This window comes from Nannospalax galili, unplaced genomic scaffold (genome assembly GCF_000622305.1).
Source record: "Nannospalax galili isolate Female #2095 unplaced genomic scaffold, S.galili_v1.0 scaffold485, whole genome shotgun sequence".
NCBI classification, from domain to species: domain Eukaryota; kingdom Metazoa; phylum Chordata; class Mammalia; order Rodentia; family Spalacidae; genus Nannospalax; species Nannospalax galili.
The window spans coordinates 1,452,855-1,478,462 of NW_008354534.1; the positions used below are offsets into that span (position 1 = coordinate 1,452,855).

Below are 25,608 nucleotides of genomic sequence, written 5' to 3' on the forward strand. Positions count from 1 at the left end.
TGAAGTAGAGAAAATAGAAAAAATGAGCATCCTTTTATATACAAGAATTGATGTATTTGCATCAGATGCTTTTTATAAGCTGTATTATAGCGGGACCTCCAGTTACTGAATTGCATCTGAAAGTTGGAATTTCAGTCTTCTCCTGATTCAAATGGTATCTCCTTGGTTACATGCATTTTGTTCAAATTAAGAATTTTCCTCCTGGGACTGGAGAGATCGCTCAGCAGCTAAGAGCACTGGCTGCTCTTGCAGAGGACCCGGGTTTGATTCCCAGCACCCACATGGTGGCTAACAACCATCTTTAACTCCAGTTCCAGGGACTATGATACCCTCTTCTGACCTCCTCAGGCATTGCACAACACAAGTCCATTTACACACATTCAGGCAATACACTCATACACATAAAATAAAAATAATAATAGTATTTGCATTGTAACATTTAGTATATAACTTACAAGTTTGCAAAAAGGTGGTTTCTTTTTTATTTTTATTGTATTTGCATTTATGTGTATGTGTCTGAAGGCCAGTCTGGTCTCCATAGCGAATCCAGGCCAACCGGGGCTACAAGGAGACCCTGTCAAAAAAAAAAAAAATTCCTCCCGAATGTCTATTCTGTAAGTCCCTTGCTCCTCCCCCAGAATAAAGCCCTTTCTTTCTTGACTTACACAGATGTGCGACAGGGGAAGCCTGGCAGGAAATCATGCTTGCCTGCCTCCCAGGAAAACTGTGTGACCCGGATTCAGATTTCAACCCTGGAGAGGAATACACTTGTGGGAGCAACTTTGCCATCGTCTATTTCATCAGCTTTTATATGCTCTGTGCATTCCTGGTGAGCAGTCCCAGTAGCTCCCTTCTCCCTTTACAGGGCTGTCTTAGCATTTGAGGTTCAGACCAGAGACGCTGCCTTGTCAAATCACTTTGAGATAGTTAGCACACCCTGGACCCCACTAGGCAGCTGGCAGTCTTGTTCAGTCTGGCACATGTCTCTGCCACCTGAATTGTGGTGTGTGCTCTCTGATGAGCCAGGGATAATTTCCAGTCAACCCAGCTACTGAGGGCTACTGGTTCTTTTCTAAAATTTCAAAGCCACTGCACATGGCTTTAAGTGCCTCCAAAGTGTGAGTTATCTCTTGTTGCAAATAAGATTGCAGTGTGCTTCAGAGTACCAGTTAATGCACCCACTCACCCCTTCCTGGATGTATGCCAAGCCATCTGGTCAGACTCCTGCCCTTTCCCTAACCATTCTCCAGTGAGAGAATATTATGGTTTGTCTCTGAAACCTGGAGACGTGGGTTCTGATATCTCATGACCTGTAGTTAGGAGGCAGATAGCAGTTGAAGGGCTCCAGCCCACTACCGCTCAAACGCCCTTCTCTGATTCACTCTTCCAGATCATCAACCTCTTTGTGGCTGTCATTATGGACAATTTTGACTATCTAACCAGGGACTGGTCTATTCTGGGACCTCACCACTTGGATGAATTCAAAAGAATATGGTCAGAATATGACCCTGAAGCAAAGTAGGTTAAAAAGTATCCATTTGGCTTCTGGGGTTGTTTGGGAATGTCAGCAGTAACTTTTGTGGAAGCTCAGAGAGGGGCTGAAGGCTCTGTCCAGCTGGTTCTGCCCAGAACCTCAGACTGTGCCTTGCTTCCAGGGGAAGGATAAAGCACCTCGATGTGGTCACTCTGCTCCGACGCATCCAGCCTCCTCTGGGGTTTGGGAAGTTATGTCCACACAGAGTAGCGTGTAAGGTGAGTATCCTGTTTCCAAGTCTGACAGCCTCTCTTACAGAGGTTCACCGTTTGGTTCAGCAGACACACACTAAGTGACATTTGGCCCAGCCTTCTTTGAAGTGTCGGTGATAATATTACGTAGTTCCAGCCTTTGAGGTACCCTCTAACTCTTAGAATCCTGTCAGGAATACTGAGGAGGAAGGGAACCCTGCAGTTTGTCATCAGGTGGGTGACAGGCAAGATGCTATTTAAGTCAAGGCCAGGGACGATATCATTGGCTTTAAATGTAGCTCAGTGACAGAATGTTTGCCTAGTATGTGCAAGGCCCTGGGTTCAGTCCCCAGCACCACCAAACAAACGTAAAAACCAGAGGAGACACAGGAGTTAGGGAGCAGCAGGAAGGGCTTCATAGAAGGCAGTGTAGAGCCCTAAAACAGGCAAGAGGAGAATGGACCTCAGATTAGCCAAGGGCAAGCCATTGGGTCACCATTTGACAGAAACACAAGAGGAAGTTGCAGAGGGCACTAGGGTAGCCGAACCTAATTGTGAGGAATATTCCACGCCACGCTGAGGCTGTGGAAAATGGGGAAACTGGAGGAAAAAAATGTGAATTCCAGCATTCCATCTCAGAGTTGACTGTGTTGGCATGGAAAAGCAGACTGGAGGAAGGAACCAAACAGGACAGCCAAGATAAGGGTAGTGGGCATGGTAAGAGGGGAGTGGGCAGCTTAGAGGCCTGCTGAGGAAGTAACAGGGGAACACCTTGTGATCGGGTGGAAGAGAGTAATAAGAAGAGAACCTAGTCGGGCCCTGGCCTGGCAGTGTGGACATCAGGCTTGGCGGTGGTAGACACCAGGCCTTGGCCTGGCAGTGTGGACATCAGGCTTAGTGGTGATAGACGCCAAGCCCTAGCCTGGTGGTGGTGGGCATCAGGCCCTGGACTCGCAGTGGTAGACACGGTGACATGCTGCATGTGGCCTCTGTGCTGTGGAGTTCTGGGACCACCTCTGGGGCCCTTTCCTGGGGCATCAAGCTGAGACCTCTCTGGGATGGAGATGGGTCTCCCATCCTGTTTCTGTCATTTCTGCACTAGACCAGGCTCTCTGGAGCCCTAGCTCCGATTTGTCTTCCTTCTACAGAATCTACAGGAACCATCTTATATCAAGTGTAGCAACAGAAAAGAATTTCTCTTCTTTAAGGAGAAATAAAAGATTTGCCTGATGAATTTCTTCCTTAAAGAAGCCCATCCAGTCCACAGATCAGCACAGATCCAAGTTGATGGACGACGTCTTGTATCTGGATTTCTAGGTCCTTTTACCTCAAGGCTCTAAGTGCCCTAAAGGCACAATGTCATTCATTTCACTGACTCAGGACAGGAGAAGTGAATGAATGTCCTAGTCATCCTTGGCTGCATTGATTTTGGAGGCAGGAAATGTTGATAGTAGGACTTAGAGTTTAGGTGGGATGGCCTAGGCCACTGCACTCTGGTCCTTTAGTAGAGAAGAGACACATTTAAAACCTTCCTTTTGGAATATACTGTTAGCCAAATCAGAAATCTTAAAAATATTAACAATGTCATTGAATTAATACTTACTACATGCCAGGCACAAAATCTTTGTGTTCATCATCTACTTCAATCCTCACAAGGCCCATCAACCTGAGCATATTGTCTGAATTTACAAAAAAGGATACTAGAGCCCAAAGAGGGTGTCTCTTCCTCCAGTCCCCCGTCCCACCCCAACTCTTCCTTGCTGCTGATGTTAGAGATACTAGAAGGGGGTAAAGTAGGAAGTACGGATCTGCCCTGAAAGACCAAGCCTTCAGAGAAGTCCTGGAGACTTGTACAAGATCCCACATGATGTTCTCACTCAGGCGAGTTCCTCAGAGGATACTCCCTGGGTTGCAATTAATCGTGAGCTCTATAGGTGGAGGTCTTAAAGTTAAGGCCCAGGCCTTGTTGCATCTGTTGCATCATTTAATTATCATAAAATCCTTCAGGATGTACCTAGAGGGAGGCCCAACCCCAAGACCCAGCGATGGCTGGTAACGAGATAGGAGAATGCTGCAGCTATGGTCTTAATCACGTGATACCAAATGCCATCCAATTTCAGCATCTGTGTTTCACAACTCAAATTTGATCTTTGTCCTCCCAGGTCCTTCACAGATAATAGGTTGTATTTGTCAAGATTCTCCAAAGAAATAGAGCCTATAGGATGGGTGTGAAGGTATATGTGTATGCCTGTATATGTGTCCAATGTATAGGTACCCAAGCATCGATATATACATGTTAATACATACATATGAAAAAATGTATTACGAGGAATGGGCTCATGTGATTTGGGAGACTTCATCTTTAGAAGGAGACTCAGATCTATGGTACAGTTCAGTCTGAGTACTGAGGCCTGACAACCAGGAGATCCAGTGATGTGCATCTCGCTCAGCAGAAGACTAATTAACATTCCATCTCAAACAGGCAGGAAGTTCCATCTCCTTCTGCTGTTTTCTTTTCAATGACTGAATAACGACTGCCCACATGGGTAGGCATCTGCTTTGCTCAGCCCACCAATCCAAATGCTAATCTCTCCCAGAAAATCCTCACAGACACACCTAGAAATGATAGTTAACATAATACCTTGACAGCCCACAGCTCAGTTACATTGATTCCTAGAATTAACCATTTTAGAGTGCTCCCAAATGGCTATTGAGTTGAAGTGAGGGTTGACTAGAGAATAATCATCAGAAAGGACATGGCTGTCATCAACCATTTGCATTCTCCTGAGGAGCTTCTTTCCATTTACAGAGATTAGTTGCCATGAATATGCCTCTCAACAGTGATGGAACAGTCATGTTCAATGCTACCCTGTTTGCTTTGGTCCGAACAGCTCTCAAGATCAAGACTGAAGGTGAGCATTCCCTGGAAGCAGGGCAGGTGGTAGGAGAGAGAAGAGCCATCACCTCGCGTGTTGATTCTCCCGTCTGGGCTTTGTCTAGTTGAAGGGAAGGATGGTGACTCCAGTGAGACTATCTCTGCCCAGCCAGCTGACCACCCCATCCCTTTTGCCTTTGCGTTGTTCTTCGCTTTGTCTCAGAATGTTTGGAGTTGACTCATTCCACTGCTTACTATCACAGGAGAACTGGGCAAGGTATTGGGGCAGAGACAGAAACCACAGATGACTCACTCCATTGTGAATTCACTCACCGTAGGTGAGGCAGTTCACTCTCCCGAGCAGCAGTTTCTTGGTCCATCAAAAGGAACTACATATAAAGATGCCAGAGAAAGTCCTGAGCAGGGATAACAGCTGCAGAAGCCCCTGTGCACACACACCACACAGGTTGCCACATGGGAATGCTAGCAGTCCACATCTCAGCTGGACCCTTCCTCATGCCACACTTAGGTTAGCCCTGTCCAACCTGGCTAACCAGGCACTGGACGTGGCCCCTGAGGCTGGCTTAGGGGCTCCATTACAGGTGACAGGGGAAGCAGATTGTGCTGCACAGCCTGGGGAGTGAGCCCAAGGTGAAGAAGCAGAGCCTTGAGGAGAGGGGAGAGTAGCGGCAGAGACGTGTCTAGTCAGAAGATAGATGCTCTTCACAATACCGGAGCTCTACCCAGCAAGGCAGCCTCTTCTAGTCTGGCTAACATGTGCCTCTTATGCCATAAACTGGCATCATTAAGGGTTCCAGAAGGCAGGATGGCCCTACGTGCTGGTTCTGTTGTGTCAGTAGAAAAAACAAACCCTGACTTGTATAGGGAAAGATCAAGTTTATAGGGCTTGACTAAGTATGGGCAGGAGGGCCTGAAAAGAGTCTTACTTGGGTTAAGCTGGGAGCAACCAGTGGAGGAAGAGGAGGCCTTCTGGGCTGGGAGTGGTGGGAAGGACATAGGTCCCTGTATGGAGGTGGGATGGGATCAGAGACAATAGGTCTTGAATTCTTAGATGAAACACCATGCTTCCCCAGTAGTAGGCCTTCACTTTGGGTGACCTTGGTGGGTATTGCTGAATATAGGAAGAGTATTTGGTGTTCAGTGTGGAGAGCCCAAGGGACCAGGCAGCATGGTAAGGGGCAAGAAGGGGTGGGCTCTGGGCTACAGAAGAAAGGCTTGTTTCCCCAACACCGTTCCCCCTCCCTTCCATCTTCTGGCTGTTTGGATTCAGGGAACCTGGAGCAAGCTAATGAAGAACTCCGAGCTGTAATAAAGAAAATCTGGAAGAAGACCAGCATGAAGCTGCTTGACCAAGTTGTCCCTCCAGCTGGTGGTCAGTGTGATCTATTTCCTCGGTAGTTCTTGACTAAGGAGTTGGTTTCAGTGACAGCACCTCCAGAAAACCCAGAGAGTAATGATAGAACGCTTTATACATTCTCAGTGTCTGCCCCACAGCTGAAAGAGCCCTTTGAGTCGTTTGGAGTATCATTTCCTGAATGAAAATATTGTGGGCAATATGAAAGCAGTTCAGGCCACAGAGAGGTTTCAGCAGGAAGGAATCCAGACCCCCTGTGGCTGGAGCTGAGTTTGCTGTTGGTAGAGAAACTGATTAATGGAAGAGAACAAGATAGCTATCAGAAAATGGAAAAGACCATAATTTTGTCCCAAAAGAAATATTCAGAACTAGTTTCCAGTTATTCTTCAACATTTTGTTGGAAATTTCTCAAAAAAAATAGATTGTTTTCAGGAAATGATACTTCTAAAATATTCTTAAGAAAACCGAATTACTATTGTATAGCAAGAATGTCCTTTTAAGGAGAGTTTAGAGATAGAACTAACAAGCATGCTTCTTGCCTTTTGTTATTTATCCCAAATTAACTAACTAAACTTTTTAAATTTGCATATATATATAACATCTCTCCATATTATATATATATATATATACTGTTTCTCTATTTTTGCTTAAATACATGTGGATGTAGATGTGAGATGATTATTTTCCAACTGTTTTGTTTTTGAGTTTTAAAGGTGCAGGATCTGCTCACCCAGTTCACCCCAGCCCCCAGCAATCTGTCTAACCTTGGCCTGGGCACATGGTAAACATCTAGTATGTTTTATAACCAATGGAACTTTTATAGTGTGACCACACCTGCATCTTCCAAGGCTGGCCTTTCAGTTCTGGAAGCTTGCTCCAGCATCCGGACCCTGACAGCCTGTGTGTGGCTCTTGGAGGACAGAGGGAGCTATGTGTTACCAGCTGTGCTCCTCAGTGGGATTGGCTTTTGTCGGTGAACGAGGCCATCCGTAGCTGGTTTAGCCACTGGCTCCAAGCTCTGGAAAAATGGCCCAGAAAGAAATAATGGAAGGAAATAAAATTCCCACCTCAAGGTCCCTGGCTCCCTACAGACCTGATTCTGCACTTTTAAACCTCTTGTTTGGTTTTCGTTCTTTCCCTTTCAGCTGCACGTCCGAGTGCTCGCATGGCTTAGATGAACTGCTCTTTGAAATTGTAACACATTCTCTGCAGCCTCCATTCCTTTCAACTCTCAGAATATTCTGAAGCAATTCTGTTTTAGGGTGGTGGCATGGAATCAGAGTTATCTCTTGCCAACTGGATTCCCCTACAATGTTTCTCAAAATACAGATGCATGCTTCAGAATAGCAGGCTGTGCCTGTCCATATAAACCTTCTTCACACAAGCTCAAGGCTCTCACCTCTCTCTTGTGTCACCTCACAGCTCTTTGGCAATGCCACCTTCCTTCTGGCCAGTCTGACACCCACACAAACCTCCCTCCTCACTAGGTGTTCCTGTGGCTTGCCATCTGCATTACTGTGACACTCCATTCATCTTCCAGGGGAAGAAAGTCCAGACTTTGATTTATGATCTAAACTTCCTTTCAAAAACTGGTCATCTTTTAGCTCTACTAAACTTCTCATAAAGGCTGAATAGCTCCCTTTCTGGGGCCTGACTTTTCTCTCTTTCTTTATATGGATTGGAGTTTAGGATTATAAGTGTCAGTCTGTGATGCCTGAGAGGAAGGAACTGGAGTGTTAGGAAGAGAAGGAACGTTCCAGACATTCCTGCAGTGTTTGCCCAGTCTAGCACCTGCCCAGCCAGCTTACATCTTACACTTACCACCAATGAGACTTTAGTCTCATCTTTTTACTCTCATCTTTTAACATGGTGACTTTCAGACTTTGGCTGCTACCTCTGGATCAGGTTTTAAACACAGTATCTGTGTTTGTCATTTCTCTATGGTTTTTCTCTTTTCTCTTCAAGTAGACCAGGTCCCCAACCTTTTCCTCATCATGGTACACTTAAGAAATGATGCCATTGGACATCCCTTGGGGCAAACAGATGAGAGACTCTCTGCTCAGGAGACCCTCGTGGCCTGATGAGGGAGCAGAGGATGCTTGTCAGGCACCTTTGCTAGTGGGGATGTGATGTGAACCATCACTGCTCATCGTGAACTTGCATGATGAAAAGGTTACCTTGGAGACGAGCTGTCCTCTTCTTCACTGTGCAGGGACAGCCTGACTACTCCCTATGATTGAGCTGAGCTGTCTCAGCCCGGAATCTTGGCTGGATCATCACTGTACCCTTGTCTCCTCTGCCAGTCCATGACTTTCCGTTTTCCCCTTAGAAATATTTTTCCCCAAAGACCCTCCTGCCTCCGGACCCTCATCCCCTGAGCTAGATCTCTGACTTCTTGACCCCATCTCTCTCCAGTCCTGAGCCCAGAGGGCCGCACCACTTTCATTGATTCTCCTCTTCTGTTCCACTTAAGCGTTGGCTCTTCTTGTTCTTGAGAGCTCTTATCTGGGCTGAGTCTCTCGGTACTGCTTAGCTCAGTGGAGATAACCAGGTGGCCCTTGAGGGTTGCTCTGCAGTTCTAAGCTGAAGGGAAAGGAGGGCTAGGCCCTCCTTGTAGGTAGAGCCAGAGAGCTTTTTGGGGCCCATGGAATCCTGGAGTATGGAAGACTGCTGTGTTGTAGCAGGTGGTAGAGCATCTGGGATCCCTGCATGTACTGCCAGGCAGCCAGTGGCTAGGAAAGGACTAGAAGGCAGGGGGTGCTAGGCTTATACCCCAAGAAAGAGCTAGGCTCATACCATAAGAGAGACAGTTCCAAAGAAGCTTGTGACTGGTATGGCCAGAGCCAGGTTCTCTGTAGGGAGGGAGTAGGGTTGGAGGAGAGGAGGACCCTGAGCTTAGATCATGACCCAACTAACCTAAGCCATTTATATAACCTCTCCCTTTCTTGGATGATGAGTGTAGCTGTTATGAAGAGACCACAAGACCCTCAAGGAGCTTGGCCTGGGCTTACACCCCTAAATACCCATCATAAGCCCTAGACATAGCTGATGGTCAAAGTGGGGAAAAGCTAGAGACAGGGAAAGGGTGAGTTTTCTAGGCCTGGATAGGCTTGGCCTGCCTCTTTCCTATGGAGAGGGCCTCACCATGTTTCCAGGTGAACCTCAGAGCCCCAGGTTTTCTTTGGCAACCCCTCCACCACTCCAGGACTTTCCGGGCTTGGGTTTAGGAGGAATATAACATTTCTCACAGCTAGACCACCCCAAATAAGCCTGCTTATAAGGTAATGCTGGGCAGCTTCTAGTAGGAAGGGCTGGAGAGGGTGCACAATGTAGCCCAGCAGACTCTGGGTTGGAATCATAAATCAGCAACACCTCTCAAGTGGGCACAAATAAAGCCCACTAAGGATGCATTAGTGAATACAGTGAGTCCTAGTGACCCCCAAGGCTGCCATCCTCTAGGATCCATTTCAGTGGTGCCACTGTTAGCTTGTTATAACCAGTAGTGACTGATGGCTTCTAATCACTTGATGGCTTGACACTGAAGACAGCCTACACCAGGGTTCGAGTGTCTTACATGCCTCCTCTTACACATCCTCAGAGTTCCTCTGGGTCCATTTCATAGGAGGGAGCACACGTTCACATAGATTGACCCTCTTGCCCCTAATCAGTGTGACTCTTGCAAAGGCAGCTTGGCCAGAAGCCCAAGGACCCACATTCCTCCTCCTCTCAGCTTCTATAACTCTGCCTGGTAGCCAGCAACCCCTGACACCGTTCCACACACCCTAGCCTAGACTGCCAGTGTGGCCTTAATACTTTCCACCCAGAGGACCTCAGCACCCTGCAGTTCTGGTGGCAGCATCTTTGAGGGGCCCAGAGCACACTGACATTTCTACAATGGCTTACCACCAGACAGTCAGAGCTTCTATTCTGCCTCATGCATCACCTTCAAAGCTGTCAGCAGACTTCTGATTCCCCGTGATACATGTTGGAGGTTGTTTCTGAACAGCAGAAATAAGCCCTGCTCAATGTTGAGGTTAGTTGGAGCTGTCACTGCAGTGCAGAAATACTGCAGTTCTGAACTGAAAGCCTATTGGCAGAGAAGGGGGGCGGGGGAGGGGTATGTGACGATCTGGAGCTGCAGTCACTCTTCCGACCTTCATCTTCTTCTAAGCTCATCTGTCACCTTTCTAGGTGTCCATCTTGCGACATAGGGATTTGGATGCTTAATTGCACTTACTGCTTATGGTAATTACACATGCAAATCTCTATGCACAGGGTGAAAATGTGGCCTGCAGGGCCTCTTTTGTTTTGTAATTTTTATTTTAAGTAAATAACCAAGGCGGCACTTCACAGCACTACTAATACGCTGCTCTATTAAACTTGTGATAAATATATATTACTTTCTGCAACTTTATCAGTTCATTTAACTGACTCTAACTTTGAGCTTTAACTGCTTTGCAAAGCTTTGCTTCTTGCTAGAGTAAGCAACCCGTGTTGTAGGCTGAGCCCAGTGCCTTTTGTGCACTGTCCCTGCCCAACCCCTGCCCCAGACAGAAGTGAGGGTTTAGGTTCTTGGTCCAAATGTGCTGATTCGGGAGAGCTGTGTCTGGTCTCTCCGTTTAGATGATGAGGTAACCGTGGGGAAGTTCTATGCCACTTTCCTGATACAGGACTACTTTAGGAAATTCAAGAAACGGAAAGAGCAAGGCCTGGTGGGAAAGTACCCTGCGAAGAACACCACAATCGCCCTACAGGTGAATTGTCCTCTTGTTGTTTTCTCTTTTCACTAACAATCTTACCAGCTTATTTGAAATACTAGAGAGCTGACTATTCATGGTTGAGCAGTACCACAAGGATTTTGTTTAAACTGAGATACTGCATACTCCCCCCACTGTGGACTAGCCAGTTCTGAGCCACAAGGTAAGTACTTGCCCCTCTTGCCTTCTCCACTGACCCTCGCACCTGCCACCAGCTGGTCTGTGTGCGAGACCCCCAGGACAGCCATGACAGGAAAGGAGCGAGTGTGCCCTCATACCCTTACCGCTTCTCCAAAGGCACTGTCCTCTAGGCAGGCCCACCTTCCCAAACCCTGGGCTCAGGGTCTGGCTGCCGATGAACAGCTTTCCATCTGAACGCAAGTGCTTTGTTTTGTTTCTGTTTGTTTCTTACCCCATGGCTTGTTGGTTTTTGGTCCATTTCAGTAACATCCATCACTTCCTAGTATGTACTGTGGATGTGTGTGTGTACGTGTGTGTGTCTGTCTGTCTGTCTGTCTCTGTATGCTGTCTCGAAATGGCAGAGAGGCTTGTGCAAGTGCTGCTTTCTCACATCTAGGCCAATCTCCGGCCCATGTCCCCTCCTCCAGCCCAGCCCAGGACCTATCCCTGCAATCCCTGCCAGACCCCTAGAGTGTGGGGGTGGCATACAGGAACGAGGCCCAACGGGGCCCAGGCACCCAAGAGCAATAGAATCCTAGGGCAGCCCAAAGCTCTGGGTAGGTAGCAGGCGTGGAGAGGTGAGGATGCGTGGTAGGACTTGCAGGCACAGGGACTAAGAAAGGTGGTTTAGAGGCTGGTGATGTTCAAAGAGGGCTGGGGACAGATGCTAAGAGCAGGGAAAAGGGAACTCAGAGGTTGGCAAGCTGTCACAATCAAAGCCCTGTTATCTGTGCTACCTGGAGTGCCTTAAGACCGTCATGAATATAATAGACATTTCCCTTGCTTTTTAACAAGTTTTCACCCAAATTATTTGTATGTAGCTGCTGTCACATGGCTTAAATGTGGCCTTATAGGTGTGGATAAGGTTCAACATGGAAGAGTCCTTCACTTTTTTCCAGGAACAAATTTCCAGCATTCTTGTGTGTTCAAAAGGATGTTAACAATGGAAGCAAAGGCCTGACTGTGATCTTACTGTGAGGAACAGTATGAATCTGGATGATGGTGGATGAGAAGTATGGGGTGCGTTTGTATGTGGCAGGTTAGTAGATGACCTTGAGTGACAGTCACCAGCTGACTCACGGTGAGATTCCAGGGACGGGGAAAGGATCATGCTAGTGAGGCCGGTGGACACCCACACCACTCTCTAGCCAGTCTCTGCTCAGTCTTCTCTGGGTCACATGACCTTTTGGTACTCTGAGTTGCAGGCTCAGCCAGATGGCTTGCAGCCAGGTCTCGGGTCCTAGGATTTGATTTAAGCTCTTTCACCTCCTGACGAGCTGGTTTGCAAAAACGATAGCTCTCCCTCTAGATTGCAGTATACAACTGGTCTCAGATGGCCCGAACTAAAAAGGCAAGTTTGCAAATTGAGAAGGTCCCTGGTCTACATATTCTGGTGGCAGTGTGGCTCTACTAGCCACCAGCAGAGGAAAAGATAAGCATGTACTCCTGAAGGTTCTCCCTTCATGTGACCTTCTGCCCCTATAGGAGGGGCTGACTGGGTTTGTAAGTTCTGTGGGTTCCCTCTGCCTACAGGCAATTGCTTGCTGCTCTAGAAGCCTAGTTGGTGGGGTCAGAACATGGCTTTCTGGAAGGGATTTTATCTTTCATCAGCAGCTTGTGTTTTAATTTGTAACAGTGTAGCTCTGAGTTATGAGACTCTTTAGATTTCTGTGGAGGGTGTTAGTATAACCAGTTGGATGTAGGGGGTTTTATATCCTTCTGGACCCTTGAGCCATCCCCATTAGTTGGCTTCAGGGCTTGCTCTTGGTGGCTGGAGAGTCTTTTGGAATTTTAAAGCATGCATAAACAACAAGTGGCGAAGTAAGTTGCCACATTTTGCATTTGGGGTTTACTGAGCCTTGAGTTGAAGGTTCAAATGGTGCTAACAGGATACGATATACGTTACGTGTGAAAGATTATCACATTATATTAAAATGATATTGAGGGTTTTCTTTTATTGAAGATTCTTCATTTTATTATGTAAAGAGTTTCATTTCATTAGTAGAAGTCAAAAATTTTCTAGTTAGAGGATACCGGCACATTCTCTCAAGGTTCCATTCAGAGTTGAGGCTAGGCCTGTAATTTATATTAAATACACAGCCTAGAAAATTAAGTTGTCTTCATAATCTTGCCAGATAAATTCTGAACAAGCATTAAAAATAGAAAATGTCTGTCTCCTTGAATGATAATTCTAATTACATTTTTGGCTTCCTCTGCTACAGAAACGGCTTTAAATGTGATTTGTTACTCCATATTTAATTAGTGCCCAAAGAAGGCCTCCTTCTCTGCATGATGAAATATTATGTGGTGATGGAGCAATTAGGGAAACGGGGTCAGTCATGGGAGGAAGGTACTGACCGCATGACTAGGAGAAGACACACATCCTTGAGACAGCCACTGAGGGTGGGCAAGGTGAGAAGGGAGCCACGTGCTTCTCCTGACAACAGGGTGCTGCAGGGCTCAGCTCACAGGCTGGGTGTAGTGGGAAGTGGAGTGTGGCATCGCTGTGTGAGCAAAAGTGAAGAGCCAGGCTTGTGCGTGCTGGCCTGCACAGAGTGCGGTCTGTCTGAACAGCTCTCAGAACCGGCTCCCATGCTCTGCACCCCCATTCCATGGCATGGCTCTCAAGGGCACACAGAGACACTTCGGATTGAACCGTATGGGCTCAACCTGATCTTTCTGTGTTCAGACCAGACTGACTGTAGTGGGGAATGGCTGGAGATGCTCCTGCCTCCACGTGGGAAGGAGCTTGGCATCCCTGTCCTCTGGCCTCTGTGGTCTGAATGAGTGTGCACTTTCAATCCATCCACCCACCCATCCCCTCATCTCCATCATTAAAACTAAACTTCTCTCCAGCCCTTCTGCAGGGGGAGCCAGAGAGAAGCTGCATCCAGCCCTACTGTTTTCTGCTCACTCATCTCTGACATATCATACATATTCCCTTTAGTTTGACTCAGCATTTGCTCTTCATCCATTGTTGCTACATCTGAGTGACCTGCAAGTTTTCACAAGGAGCAAAGAAATAAAGGAACACAGCCATGCAGCCATGGAAATTCTTAGTCCCTTCCCCTGAGGTAGCAGTGTACCTGGGCTGTCCCATCATACCTCTACATGAGGACTTCTGTGCCTACCACAGGCACTAATGAGCCTAGTGTCTCACTGATGAGGAAAGACGAAAACCCCAAATTGGGAAAAGTTCTGTTCATTTCTCTTTCTTTTAACATTCAAGCCTTTCTTTTATTCGGGTGGAATCCGAGGAGACTGTTACCCATGCATCCTATATGAGCGGCCACCCATCCGAACCACAGGGAAGCCCCAGGTGGCTAGTCTTTGACCTGTTTGAAAGTTGAGTTTAAGGAGGAGCCCATTGTGTCTAGCTCTGCAGGATTAGGAGGTCAAGCTGAGTAACTTTAAAGCCTGTGCCCTGGCCACAGGTGGGGATGATTGGGAGATGTGGGGGGTATGGAAGGAGCCAATAACTCTCATCCCCCTGTGCCTTCCAGAGGCTTCCTCCGAGTGGCTTGGTGCACAAAGACAGAGGGAAACAGGATCCTCCCAGAGATTTGACCTGTGCAGGGTCCTGTTATCTCATCACTTTAATCCAGAAAGCAGTGAGATTCTTTTTTTAAGTGTGATTTCCGCTAAAGCCACACAAGGCTCTTTTTACATGTTTTCCTTTTTTAATGTAAGAGGAGAACAGATGCTAACAGATGAGATTTCACTGGCTGATTCGTTTGTTTCAGATGCTTGAACGGATGCTTTAGAGTTCCCTGCCTGAGCTACGGCACCAAGCTGGTTAGTCCGAAGGCGCTTGTGGCTAAGGCCTTGAGAGGGCAAACTCACACTCGGGCTTATTTCTACTGACGCAGCATTTCAGGAGAAATACAGGCAAGAGCAATCCCAAAGTCCCGGGGAGACCCCTTCCAAGCAAGGCACTCCTCTGGAAGGCAGAAGCCGGGCTGTGGCCCATCTGCGGAGCCATGGCTGCCTGTTGTGGACACTGCTCATGGTGGCTCCCTTTCAGGAAAGGGAGCGTACAAGTTTTGACAGTTTTCCCTTCCAAGCCAGAGACTCAGAGAAAGGGAAAGAAAGAGAGAGAGAGAGAGAGAGAGAGAGAGAGAGAGAGAGAGAGCACACAGCCGCCCCATGGAGAAATGAAATGAACACAACTTACTGGTGCTGGCCAGTAAAAAAAAAAAATTGTAATAAAAAGATTGAGCAGACCTGCCTAAGGTGGGCAGCTGACTCTGTTCCAAAGCCCTGCATCCCTAGTTTGCCCGAACTCCCAAAGACTGGCAGGCCGATTGGCACTGAGCTGACAGAGTTCCTTTTCTATGCCAGTACGTCATGACCTCCTGACCGCCCCACCCTGCTTGCTGCAGTGACCCAGTCCAGAATGCACTGATAAGTGGACAGGCCAGGAAGCTCAGACCCACCCATTGAGACTAACACATACACCCGCATGCCAAACCAACCAGGCAACACCTCAGGTTCCATCTTAACGTGTCTGCGGGAAATGCCACCACACCCAAACTTCATCTAACATTGTCCGTCTTTAACTCACGCTCAGAGCCAGTTCGGGATGCCTCTTTGGAAGCAGTATGGTCTAGGTTCAAGGACACCGGGAGTCAGGGAACCTGGGTTCTAGTCCCAGCTCCAGTATTCACTTGCTGCGTGACCTTGGGCAAGACACTTAACCTCTCTGTGCCTCAGTTTCCCCATCTGTAAAATGGGGGTAATAATGTCGACCTACCTCACAGGGCTGTTGTGAGGAATAGCTAAGTGATTGTAAAGCACTTTGAACGTATAATTGCTTATTATTAAGACTACAATAATAACATCATATGCCTGTTTACTACCAGAACTTTAAGAAATTCTTGGTTTTGTTTGATCTCATTTCTGTTCTGTACTGTAGTTACCCATTGAGAAGGATATTAGGTAACACATAAAAATGAAAACAGGTAATCTGTCAGGTAATATTTTCACATAGTAAGAACAACAGTTTGGGCCCAAAAAGTTGGTGGATGAGGGCATCACTCCCTAATTCTTAGCTGGTTCTTAGAAGGGGTCAAGTCTATACCTCTAATGTTGAGTCCAAGATGGCCTAAAGTGGCCAAGGAGGGTCAGAATTTAAAATGCAAAGGTGATGGGGAAGAATCTAAAATGAACGGAAATGTCTGAACCAGGCAGAGGAAGGAGGGCTTATGATCTGTTGGGCCCCTCTTGCTTATCCAGGAGCATGCAGTCTGAGTGGTGCAAGAGCACACATTGTGTGAGGGGGTGGGGTGGAGAACGAGGTGGAAAGGTGAGGAGGAGAGGAGCCGCAGACTCTGAGCCACCCTATTCCTGGCAGAAAGGGATGCTCCTCTCCAAGCATCTTGGCACTTTCAGCTGCCCTGAAGGCCAGACTGAGGCGAATAGGGTCCCCAGTGGGCAGCATGCTTTCTTCAGGCCTATCCCAAGCCAGCTCAGCAGGACCTTCCGTCTTAATGACATCTTGAGTGCCTGTGACACTTGCCCTTGGCCACAGGGGCTCCCCATGCCATGTGACTTGACCTTCCTGGATCATGATGGACCTCCTGACCTCACAATGGAGACAGGCACAGCTGAGACTCTTGCACAGCCCACAATGGGGCTGGGAGCTATGTGTGGGTTTCATTGATTCTCAAGGCAGAGTCTGCAGGCCCCTGTGGGTGGGGGGTGGGAATGGATGAAAGCCAGGCCACACACTCTGGTATGCCAGGCCCATCAGGAGATGTCAGAGCCCACTTGTGTCTGACATCAATGGTGTACTCACAGCTGCTGCCTCTTAACACCTCCACAGGTAGCCAACAGCCTGGCCCTACTCCCTCACTTCTGTGCTTCAGCAACCACAGGTGTAATGGTTGGCCAGTAGAGGCCTCTGGGACTGCTTCTGCTCTAACTGGGCTGTTCCTAGAGTGGGCCACAGTATCAGAATCTGCTGAGCATTGATGTATTCTCCTGAAAGGGAAGCTGGTCAACCCTGCAGGCACAGCTGCAAAATAGCTCCCTTTTGTCAAGCAGCTCTTGTGACCAACCCTGATGTTAAGGGCACCATATACTCAACCCTCCCTCAAATCCACACCACGTCCATCTCTAAGAACCAATGCCTGCAACTGTTTCTAGATCCACATGTGGGTAGGGCTATAGGCTTTTTCCTGAATACCTCCAAAACCACAGAGCAGGAAAATGACAAACCTGATAATACCCAGGACCTGGTTTAAAGGAACCCTGAGAATCTTGCCCCCCTTGGGCCAGGTTGTGTTGCTGAGGAACAGAGTTGCCTGGTCAGTGGCCAAGGCTACTTTAGGAAAGACAGCCAACAGTGCAGAGACTGCCTCCAACTTCCACACACAAGGGAACAGGCTCCCTGACACTTGGGTTATATTCAGGTTGCAGAAGCTTCTGCCATTTTTCTGTGAGCCCTGGCAGAAGAATAAAGCTTCCAGCAGAGAGGAATATGTAAGAGACTAGTCAGGTCTCACATTTAGAATCTTCAAACACACATATAACAAACCTGGTACCCAGTGCCCGAACCCATGGTGTTAAATTTGTAAGCTCCTAGATCAAAGAGGTGACACAGAGCAGCATCAATCACAGGAAAGCAAAGGTAAGATGGGAAGCAGGCTCTTCTCAGATAGAACCAAATGTCATGATATGACACAGCTGAAAATTAGACCAAAGGATTGTTGGCACGGCCTTGTATGCACTTTCCGGAGGAGGGAGCTTGTTCGACACCGAGAGGAGTTATGTCCCAAAGTCTTTGAAAGGATACACTTAATGAAAAAAGAAATTAAGGCAGATTATATGGCAGTAAAGATTCTTAATTATGATAGTGTGTTATTTACAAATATGCACACAGTAGCCCTCAGTATCGCTGCTCAGTCATCTACAGGAAGGAGCTTGGCAAATAAAACTTACAGTACCAAGGTAGGTGTGCACCTGGGTGAATTTACTCTCCTTGGCACGTCTTAGGCCTGAGAGAGTTGGCTGTTTGGGATAATGGGAAGAACATACCCCACGGTAAAGTACCGAAGGCAGCCAGGCATGGTGGCGCACACCTCTGATCACATCGCTTGAGAGGAGGTGGCTTCTAGCTTAGAGAAACCATGTGATGGACAGACGCGGAGAAACGTCAGAAAATCAGGAATCCAATGTCGGGTAGAAAGCTGACACTTAAGGTCAAGGCAGTGCTACCTGTTGGGAGGAGGGATTGGTTAGAAGTTCTCAAACATTTTCATCTTAGAACCCTTTCCTATTCCCAAAATTTATCAAGGACCCTTGTATATCAATATTTACTGTCTTAGAAATTAAAGCTGAGAAGTTTTATAAACACAAGCATATGCAAGCACAAAAATGCCAGGGTGACATCACCAGGTCACTCAGCCCTCGGAAACCTCACTGTACCCTCATGAGAAGATGAGAGTATACTAGGCCAAGGACATCCAGTATTATGCAAATCACAGTGACCTCATGGGCCCCTGAAGGAGTCTCAGGATGCCATGAGGTCCCTGAACCACACCTTGAGAAACACTGCTCGAGGGAGATGACCCAAAGTTCCCTTTAAAGGCAAAGGATACTGGAGCCTTGTTATGACTGTCTGTGCTTAAAAGGCTCCTGCATAAGGGCACGGCTTCTAATTAGAACACTTTTGCTCCTCCTCTGTCCACTCAGCCCCATGGCTGCCTGTGGCCCACATGTCCAGCTAAGTTCAGGCTGAGGTTCATGTGGAGTAGCCAAGCCTCAGTATCTATGCTCATCTGGAAGTGGTGGTAGGAATTGATGGGTGTTGGAAATGTTCAAAATCCCTTACTTCTGAGTGGTACAAGTAAGACTAAGGGTGTATGTAAACCTGGGGCCTGTGGCAGTGAATTAAGAGTCTGCTTAAGTTAGTCAGGAGGATAACGTTGAGCAAGTATATAATCGAGACTGTCACCACCATCTCCCTATAGATGGAGTGACGTACAGTGGTGACGGTGGAAGGGGATCAAGCATAAGATCATGAGAACAAGCCTAGGGATCAAGTGCCCTTGTTGGCCTTTGACTAGTCTAAGCATATAATTTAACCAAATGGGCATCCTAATGGCTTGCCCTTCCTCAGTCCGTGGGCTCACAGTGACAGGAGCAGGATGCAGTCAAAGGAAATGATAATCTGTAGCTTTTGCTGATCCTAAATTTGCTCTAATGCTCTCCTCATTTTTAGGAAACTAACAAGAATTTCTCTGAAACTAGTGTTAATACTTTAACCAAGAATCAAGGTAGAGGGGCTGGGAGTGTGGCTCAGTGGTGCTTGCCTAACATGCAGGAGGCCCTGGGTTCAGTCTCCAGTACCACAGGAAAAACAAGGTGGGGCAGAAAACAATCTCGGGTCTTTGGCAGGGAGAGTCATAGATTACTTAGGCAAAGCATTTAAATATTTCCTTTAGCTTTCAGAGTGGTGACGGTAAACATTTTTATAGGCCAGTGCAGCCCCTCTGTAACTCAGAGGTGGGATGTTGCCATGGACTTTTCAAGGAAGACTGGATCTCTGGATGAGTAATGGGGTGTCATGCCATGATTCTAAGCCTTTATATCTGCCACAAGGATTGTTCACAATGGACGCAAAGGCCACGCAACATTTTCCCTGGAGGAAAGCAATTACAAAATTAGGGGTGTGCCCATGTGTGGGGAGGAGGGGGAGGACAGATTGTAGATGAGCAGGTTTATTCGATCAGAATTTAACCTCCAGCCCTGTTTTCTAATAGAGCTAGTCTAAAATTGCCCTCTCTATCAGAGTGTGGGCCAAATCCTGCCAAAGAATTAACCAGAACATGTCCTAGTGAGGTACAGGACCAGCTTTGGCTGAATGGGGCATGCCTGGGTTGAGCAGGCTGTACCAGGGCTGAGCTCTTTGGCAGGAGCCTGCTGTTCCGGCACCCGAACTCTGAAGATGAAGGGCCTCGCCCAGTGCCGCCTGGAGACTTGCCTCTCACTTCTTCACTGCTACAGTGTAGGTCTGGGGTGGGTTCTGGGCGTTTGTGTGTGCATGCCGTGGAGCTGTGAGCTGGCAGGTGGCTGGTGTGTCTGCACAGAGCCTGTCTAGGGAAAACAGACAGCAAGAGCTTTTGAAATACATCCAGATAAAAAGACAACCCCAAAAGTGTACAGCAGAAAGCAAGGGGAAGGTACCTGCGTGCTCCTGTTTGGCGTCCGAGCGTCATCGTTGTATACTGTTGCTTCAGAAATGTCTAGAAAGAATTTATTTGTGGGTGATTTAATTACTGAGTAAATATCTATAAAATTCCAAATTAAATGGTGTCTAAAACTTAAAGCAGCAGTCTACAGGCAAAGCGCCATTTCTTTTTTAAAAAAATATTTATGATAACATCTGGCATTTTAAAATCAACCAGAAACTAGGCTTGATTTTGTTTAATATTTTGTAAGATTGGACATCTTAAAGCAAGTCAATAACATTTATATTTTATAGCAGTTCTGTGTTTATTCAAAACCATAACTCTACTGTGATGTTAATGGAATGATTTTTATGGCTTTGTGTTGGTTTAAGTGCTAATGACCACATTTCAAATTAAAATAATATTTTTGCTGATAGAGGTAGATACAGACATGGAATATGAAAGGCTAGATAATTTTACTGATTGTAAAGTGTTTATTTAAAGAAAAAAACAAAAACAAAAACAATGTTCTTTTCAGAGTTGTGGATGACTAATTTTTCCAAGGGTTTAAGATAGCTGTCTGTACTTTTGGAACTTGAATTTGTGCCTATGGAACTTTGGAGTAGCCCATGCTGCCTTTCAGCTTGATTTTCATTCTCATGTTTTGTGATATGTAATAAATTCAGGGTGCTGTGCTTAAGCTTCATTTCAATTCTAGTTGGGAACCTGTGTGTTGGTCCCCTGCCCCCAGGTCACATTTGGAAGAGCGAAGTCAGTCTGACTCTTACCAGGTGTGCTTTGGCAAACTAGAAACACGATCTAACCCTCTACTTTCACACCTAGAAAGAGTGATGCCTTCTCTCCTCTGGTGTCTCTCTAACATGTTGTCATTATTTGTTTTGGGAAGTGGCACCTTTGGCCGCATCTCAACCCTCTCCATGATTTGTGTTGCAAACAATTCCACCCTATGTCTGTTTGCTGCCCTCTCTTGTCGACTGATTCCTAATCTTGTGTAACACTGAAGATGTGCTGGAGATAGCTTTTGTTTTCATATGCAATTATGTTATATGTGTATTTCAGTGAAATGTCAATTCATCAACAGAGGATGATGTTAAAAATTATTCAAATAAATAGTTTTCTATTTCTTTTAATCAGACCTAGTCCGATGAGTTAAATGACAGCAAGACGGTTGTTTAAACTCAGGAGTGTCTCTGGCCCTGATGCCTTGAAAGATGAATGAATGCACTGTTTACTTGGGGGGATGTTGAGCATAGTGAGTTCTAAACCATGGTTATTTTGTGGATGAGGCAGCAGGTGTTTCAATTCCTGTCACTCCTGATTTGAATCTCATATTTGTAACAGACCATTCTTCCAAAATCAGACAAGGGGACCTTTGCTAATCTTACTGTCTCTGGATAATCTAGAAAGCTCTGAAATGAGTGGGTACGGCATGTCTTCACATGCCTGCAACTGTGCTGGGAAAGCGTCTATCAACACTACACTGGAGTTACCTTCATGGTATTTCTGTGGTGTAGACGGGGGCGGGCTTCTGCTTCAGATCCAGATGGGCTGGATTTTGGAATCTCTGTGTGTGTGTGTGTGTGTGTGTGTGTGTGTGTGTGCGCGCATGCATTGGTGCCTGTGATCAGAGGAGCAGGAGGGCATGAAGCAGTTTCTGTGACCATACCAAAAACTACTCTGAGACCTTGGGACTTGCCTGTCTTTCCCCTGCTCTAGGTTGATTTGTATGCTAGAAAAAAAAAATTCATTATCATGTTTTGTGATATGTAATAAATTCAAGAAGCTGTGCTTAAACTTCATTTCAGTTAAGTTGAGAACATGTTTTTATAAATGTGTTTCTTCCCTGCCCCCAGAAACTAAAGCAGGACCTTTAAATCTGATTCCTGACACATATATTGCTCCTACAATTCATGAAACAGAAGAACCCACTGGTCTCTAAGAACAGAACAGTTCAGATCAAGTGAGCCCAGTCTGCTATTTTTCACTGAATCATCTGTTTTGATTTTGTTTTGTTTTTGATAGGGTCTCCCTAGTCCCAGCCCACCTGGAAGTCACTATGTGGACCTGGCTGGCCTCCATCTCACAGAGATCCACCTGCCTCTGCCTCCTGAGGGTTGGGATTAAAGACACACATCACCACACTGAGCATCACAGAATCATCTCTGGAGCTAGGTGCTCTTATAAAAAAAAAAAGGCTGTCATGAAGCACCCCTTTGGAAATTCCTGTGCAATTTTATATTCTGAATGAACCATTGCCACCACTGGTGTCTGTAGAAGACCAGTTTCGAACATCCCCACACTGGGGGACTCCAGCCCTGCTTGGTCCCTCTTCCCTGCCCTCTCCTTGCTTCCCTTTCTCCCCGGCCCCTCTTCGTTTCCCCAGACATCTATCTCATCACATGAGTGTGGTAGGCAAGGGTACCACTCTTTTTCTACGTCCTTCCCACAGCTACCCACTCCTGTAGCGCTTTGAAGAGGAAAGGCAGGAAAGTGGTCTCATTCCAGGGACTTAGCCAGCCCTCCTCTTCAAATTGCCCTGAGGTCTAAGCACAAGCTGTCGAGGGAAGCTTGCCCAGCCGGTGTCTTAGATGCTCTTCTAGCTTTTAGGGGCTGCTGAGCTGTGTGTGTCTGATATTGCTACCTGAATACTAGAAGTAGACCTAGGAGCAGAGGGAAAATATAGCCTTTGAACACACATCTTTGTGGAGAAGGATGAAACCCCATCGGTCTTAAGTTAGCATCTTGACGCTCTTCAAATTGATGATGAGAACTCATTTTTCTCAGAACTGTGACTTCACCTTCTCCTATCTACAGTCCATCTGTGCTTCGGAACATCTCCCCTACACAGCTGTGGACAATGGAGAGGCCTCCTCCAGGCCTGTCCTGAGAGATTCCATGGGCTGAGGAAGGCCAGTCCTGAGGGCCTGTGGGAAAATGTAGAACTTCCGAGAAGGCCTGGAGTTGTCACCCATAGGTCTTGTACTTCCTATAGGAAGACCTTCTCAGTTTGTGTGGGCTTCAGAATCCTGACCCCTCTTCTGCTGAGTCCTCAGCCTACGTGGGCTACCAGCCATGGGCTACCAGCCAAGGGCACCCCAATGCCGTGGTGGTCTCTGCACAGCAGCCCAAGCCTGTGTGCCTGTCAGTCTGTTTCCTTGTGGTCTTGAGTGTGCTGGTGACTACAGTGTGTAATGTCACTCACCTGTTCCATGCCTTGTAGTGAGTCAGTGGCCCTGATGGCTGCTTGCTTCCCTGCACATAGGCCAGTCCTTGTCACCTCCCTTTTAGAGCAGCCAGGTGATGCTCCCTACCCTGCTCAAGGCTGGGGAGGTGTTCCTCAGAAAGCAGTGGTAAGGGGCCTGTTCATTTGGTGAGGGGCCTGTTCATCTCTTGGCCATGGTAGTCCGTAGTACAGGTAGCCAGGTAGTATGCCTGCATGTGGGGTATTTGCAGAAGAAGTTACTTGGTTGTAGGGCTTAAGCAGCCCAACCTAGTACCATCGTGACCTCCCGACCATACCCTGCACATCCTAGGTTAGTCAGCTAGTCCAGCAGTTCCTTGGATGGGCCTTTGGAGAAGGCTTCCCCTCAACTGCTGAATCAGGATGGACCACAGCCCATTTTGTCTAACCTGCTCTGCCATTTTCATTGATCTAGGCAGGATTAAGGACTCTGCATGACATTGGGCCAGAAATCCGCCGTGCTATATCCTGTGACTTACAAGATGATGAGCCAGAAGAATCAAAGCCAGAAGAAGAAGATGTATTCAAAGTAATTAATCCATACCTAGCTACTTATTGGCCACTCGGAGATAGTGGGGCAGGACTCTCATTGGGGTGGTTCTGATCCACAGAGGAGTGTGGAGAACGCTAATTAGTGGCAGGGTCTAGAGGGGCTTGCACATTCTGCCCTCCCAATCCTGAGACCTCTTCAATGACCAGCACCTTTTCTGGGTGAGGCCTGAGCTTCCTTCCATCCCCAGCTGTCAGCTTCTCAAGAGGTTGGCCATAGCTAACTGACCAGAGTATAGGAATAACTGGGGTCTCTCTATCAGCTGTCCACGCTGCCTTCCTTCTGCCCTAGCCTGGTTCTTTGATCTGTCAGCCACCTCTCAGCCTCCCAGCCCAGAGAAAATGCCGAGTATCCCACCCTGGGGCCTACCCACCAACCCAGCTGGGCTTAAGTCACCTCATCTTGGAGCGACCAGAAGAACATATTCAAGGGGCAGCAGGGAACTTGCTCACCAGCTCAGGTCTTGGTAACCTTCCTCATTTCAGGTGGGCCAACTGCCACATGAAAAGTTCACGTGACCACTGAGACACTCAGATTGTTTCACAGGGATCCTCTGGAGATTACCTAGAATTTGTGTTTCATGTAGAAAAAAAAAATGACCTAACATAGCTAGCCTGCATCAAATACTTGTTAAATTACCTGGTGTTGTCTCCCATTATTTTGCAGAGAAATGGTGCCCTGCTTGGAAACCATGTCAATCATGTTAATAGTGATAGGAGAGATTCCCTTCAGCAGACCAATACCACCCACCGTCCCCTGCATGTCCAAAGGCCTTCAATTCCACCTGCAAGTGATACTGAGAAACCGCTGTTTCCTCCAGCAGGAAATTCGGTGTGTCATAACCATCATAACCATAATTCCATAGGAAAGCAAGTTCCCACCTCAACAAATGCCAATCTCAATAATGCTAATATGTCCAAAGCTGCCCATGGAAAGCGGCCCAGCATTGGGAACCTTGAGCATGTTTCTGAAAATGGGCATCACTCCTCCTACAAGCATGACCGGGAGCCTCAAAGAAGGTCCAGTATTAAAAGGTAACCTTGAAAATGGTAATGAAGCGTCTGCCCCTGTCACATCCGTTCTGAGGAGCAAGGCGAGTCTCCCACCCTGTGCTTTGCACGTGGACATTTCCAAAAGACATCTGCATTTGAACCTGGGTGCCACTGACCTCGTAGCCTGTCCACATACTGGCCATGTGAGGGGCCTAACACATAACACCATCCACCATCCTGCTATATGGGGTGTTGCTTCAAAGAGCAGCAGCCGCAAAATCTACCTTCCCCAACATACTTTGGGTTAGGGGTTGGTTAACGGCCTCTATAAAGGGCCAGGGAGCCAATATTTTAGGTTTTGAGGATCATTTGGTCTCTCTTGCAACTACTCAACTCTGCTATGGCAGTGAAAACAGCCAGAGACCATAGTTAAGTGAACTGGTGTGGCTGCGTTCTCATAAAGCTGTGTACAGAGCCTGTACTCTGTATATTTACAAATGAAAGCGTTGTCAGCATTTGGTTTTTTCTTAGTCCTTTATCAAGGTAAAATCTAGTCCTAGCTCGTGGGCCATATGAAAATAGGTAGCAGCCCACACTTGGCCAGCAGGCTGCCGTTTGCCCACCCCCACTCCAGAAGGCAGGCTGGTATCTGTGCTTTCTCTACTGCTGGAAATGTTTAACTCTTGTCTTCTCCCTCCCTCCCTCCCTCCCTCCCTCCC

General features: G+C 47.1%; 1 protein-coding gene across 2 annotated transcripts in view; it reads left to right on the top strand.

The window, feature by feature from the left end:
* Positions 1–25,608, top strand: part of Cacna1d (calcium voltage-gated channel subunit alpha1 D) — a 357,002-nt gene that overhangs the window by 323,124 nt on the left and 8,270 nt on the right. For both annotated transcript variants that reach the window (XM_008851829.2, XM_008851828.2), the window contains 8 exons: positions 670–829; positions 1,391–1,518; positions 1,656–1,752; positions 4,535–4,637; positions 5,892–5,993; positions 10,599–10,729; positions 23,763–23,876; positions 24,564–24,931. In XM_008851829.2, the coding sequence (XP_008850051.1) occupies positions 670–829; positions 1,391–1,518; positions 1,656–1,752; positions 4,535–4,637; positions 5,892–5,993; positions 10,599–10,729; positions 23,763–23,876; positions 24,564–24,931 (1,203 nt within the window). The remainder of the gene's footprint in view (positions 1–669; positions 830–1,390; positions 1,519–1,655; positions 1,753–4,534; positions 4,638–5,891; positions 5,994–10,598; positions 10,730–23,762; positions 23,877–24,563; positions 24,932–25,608) is intronic.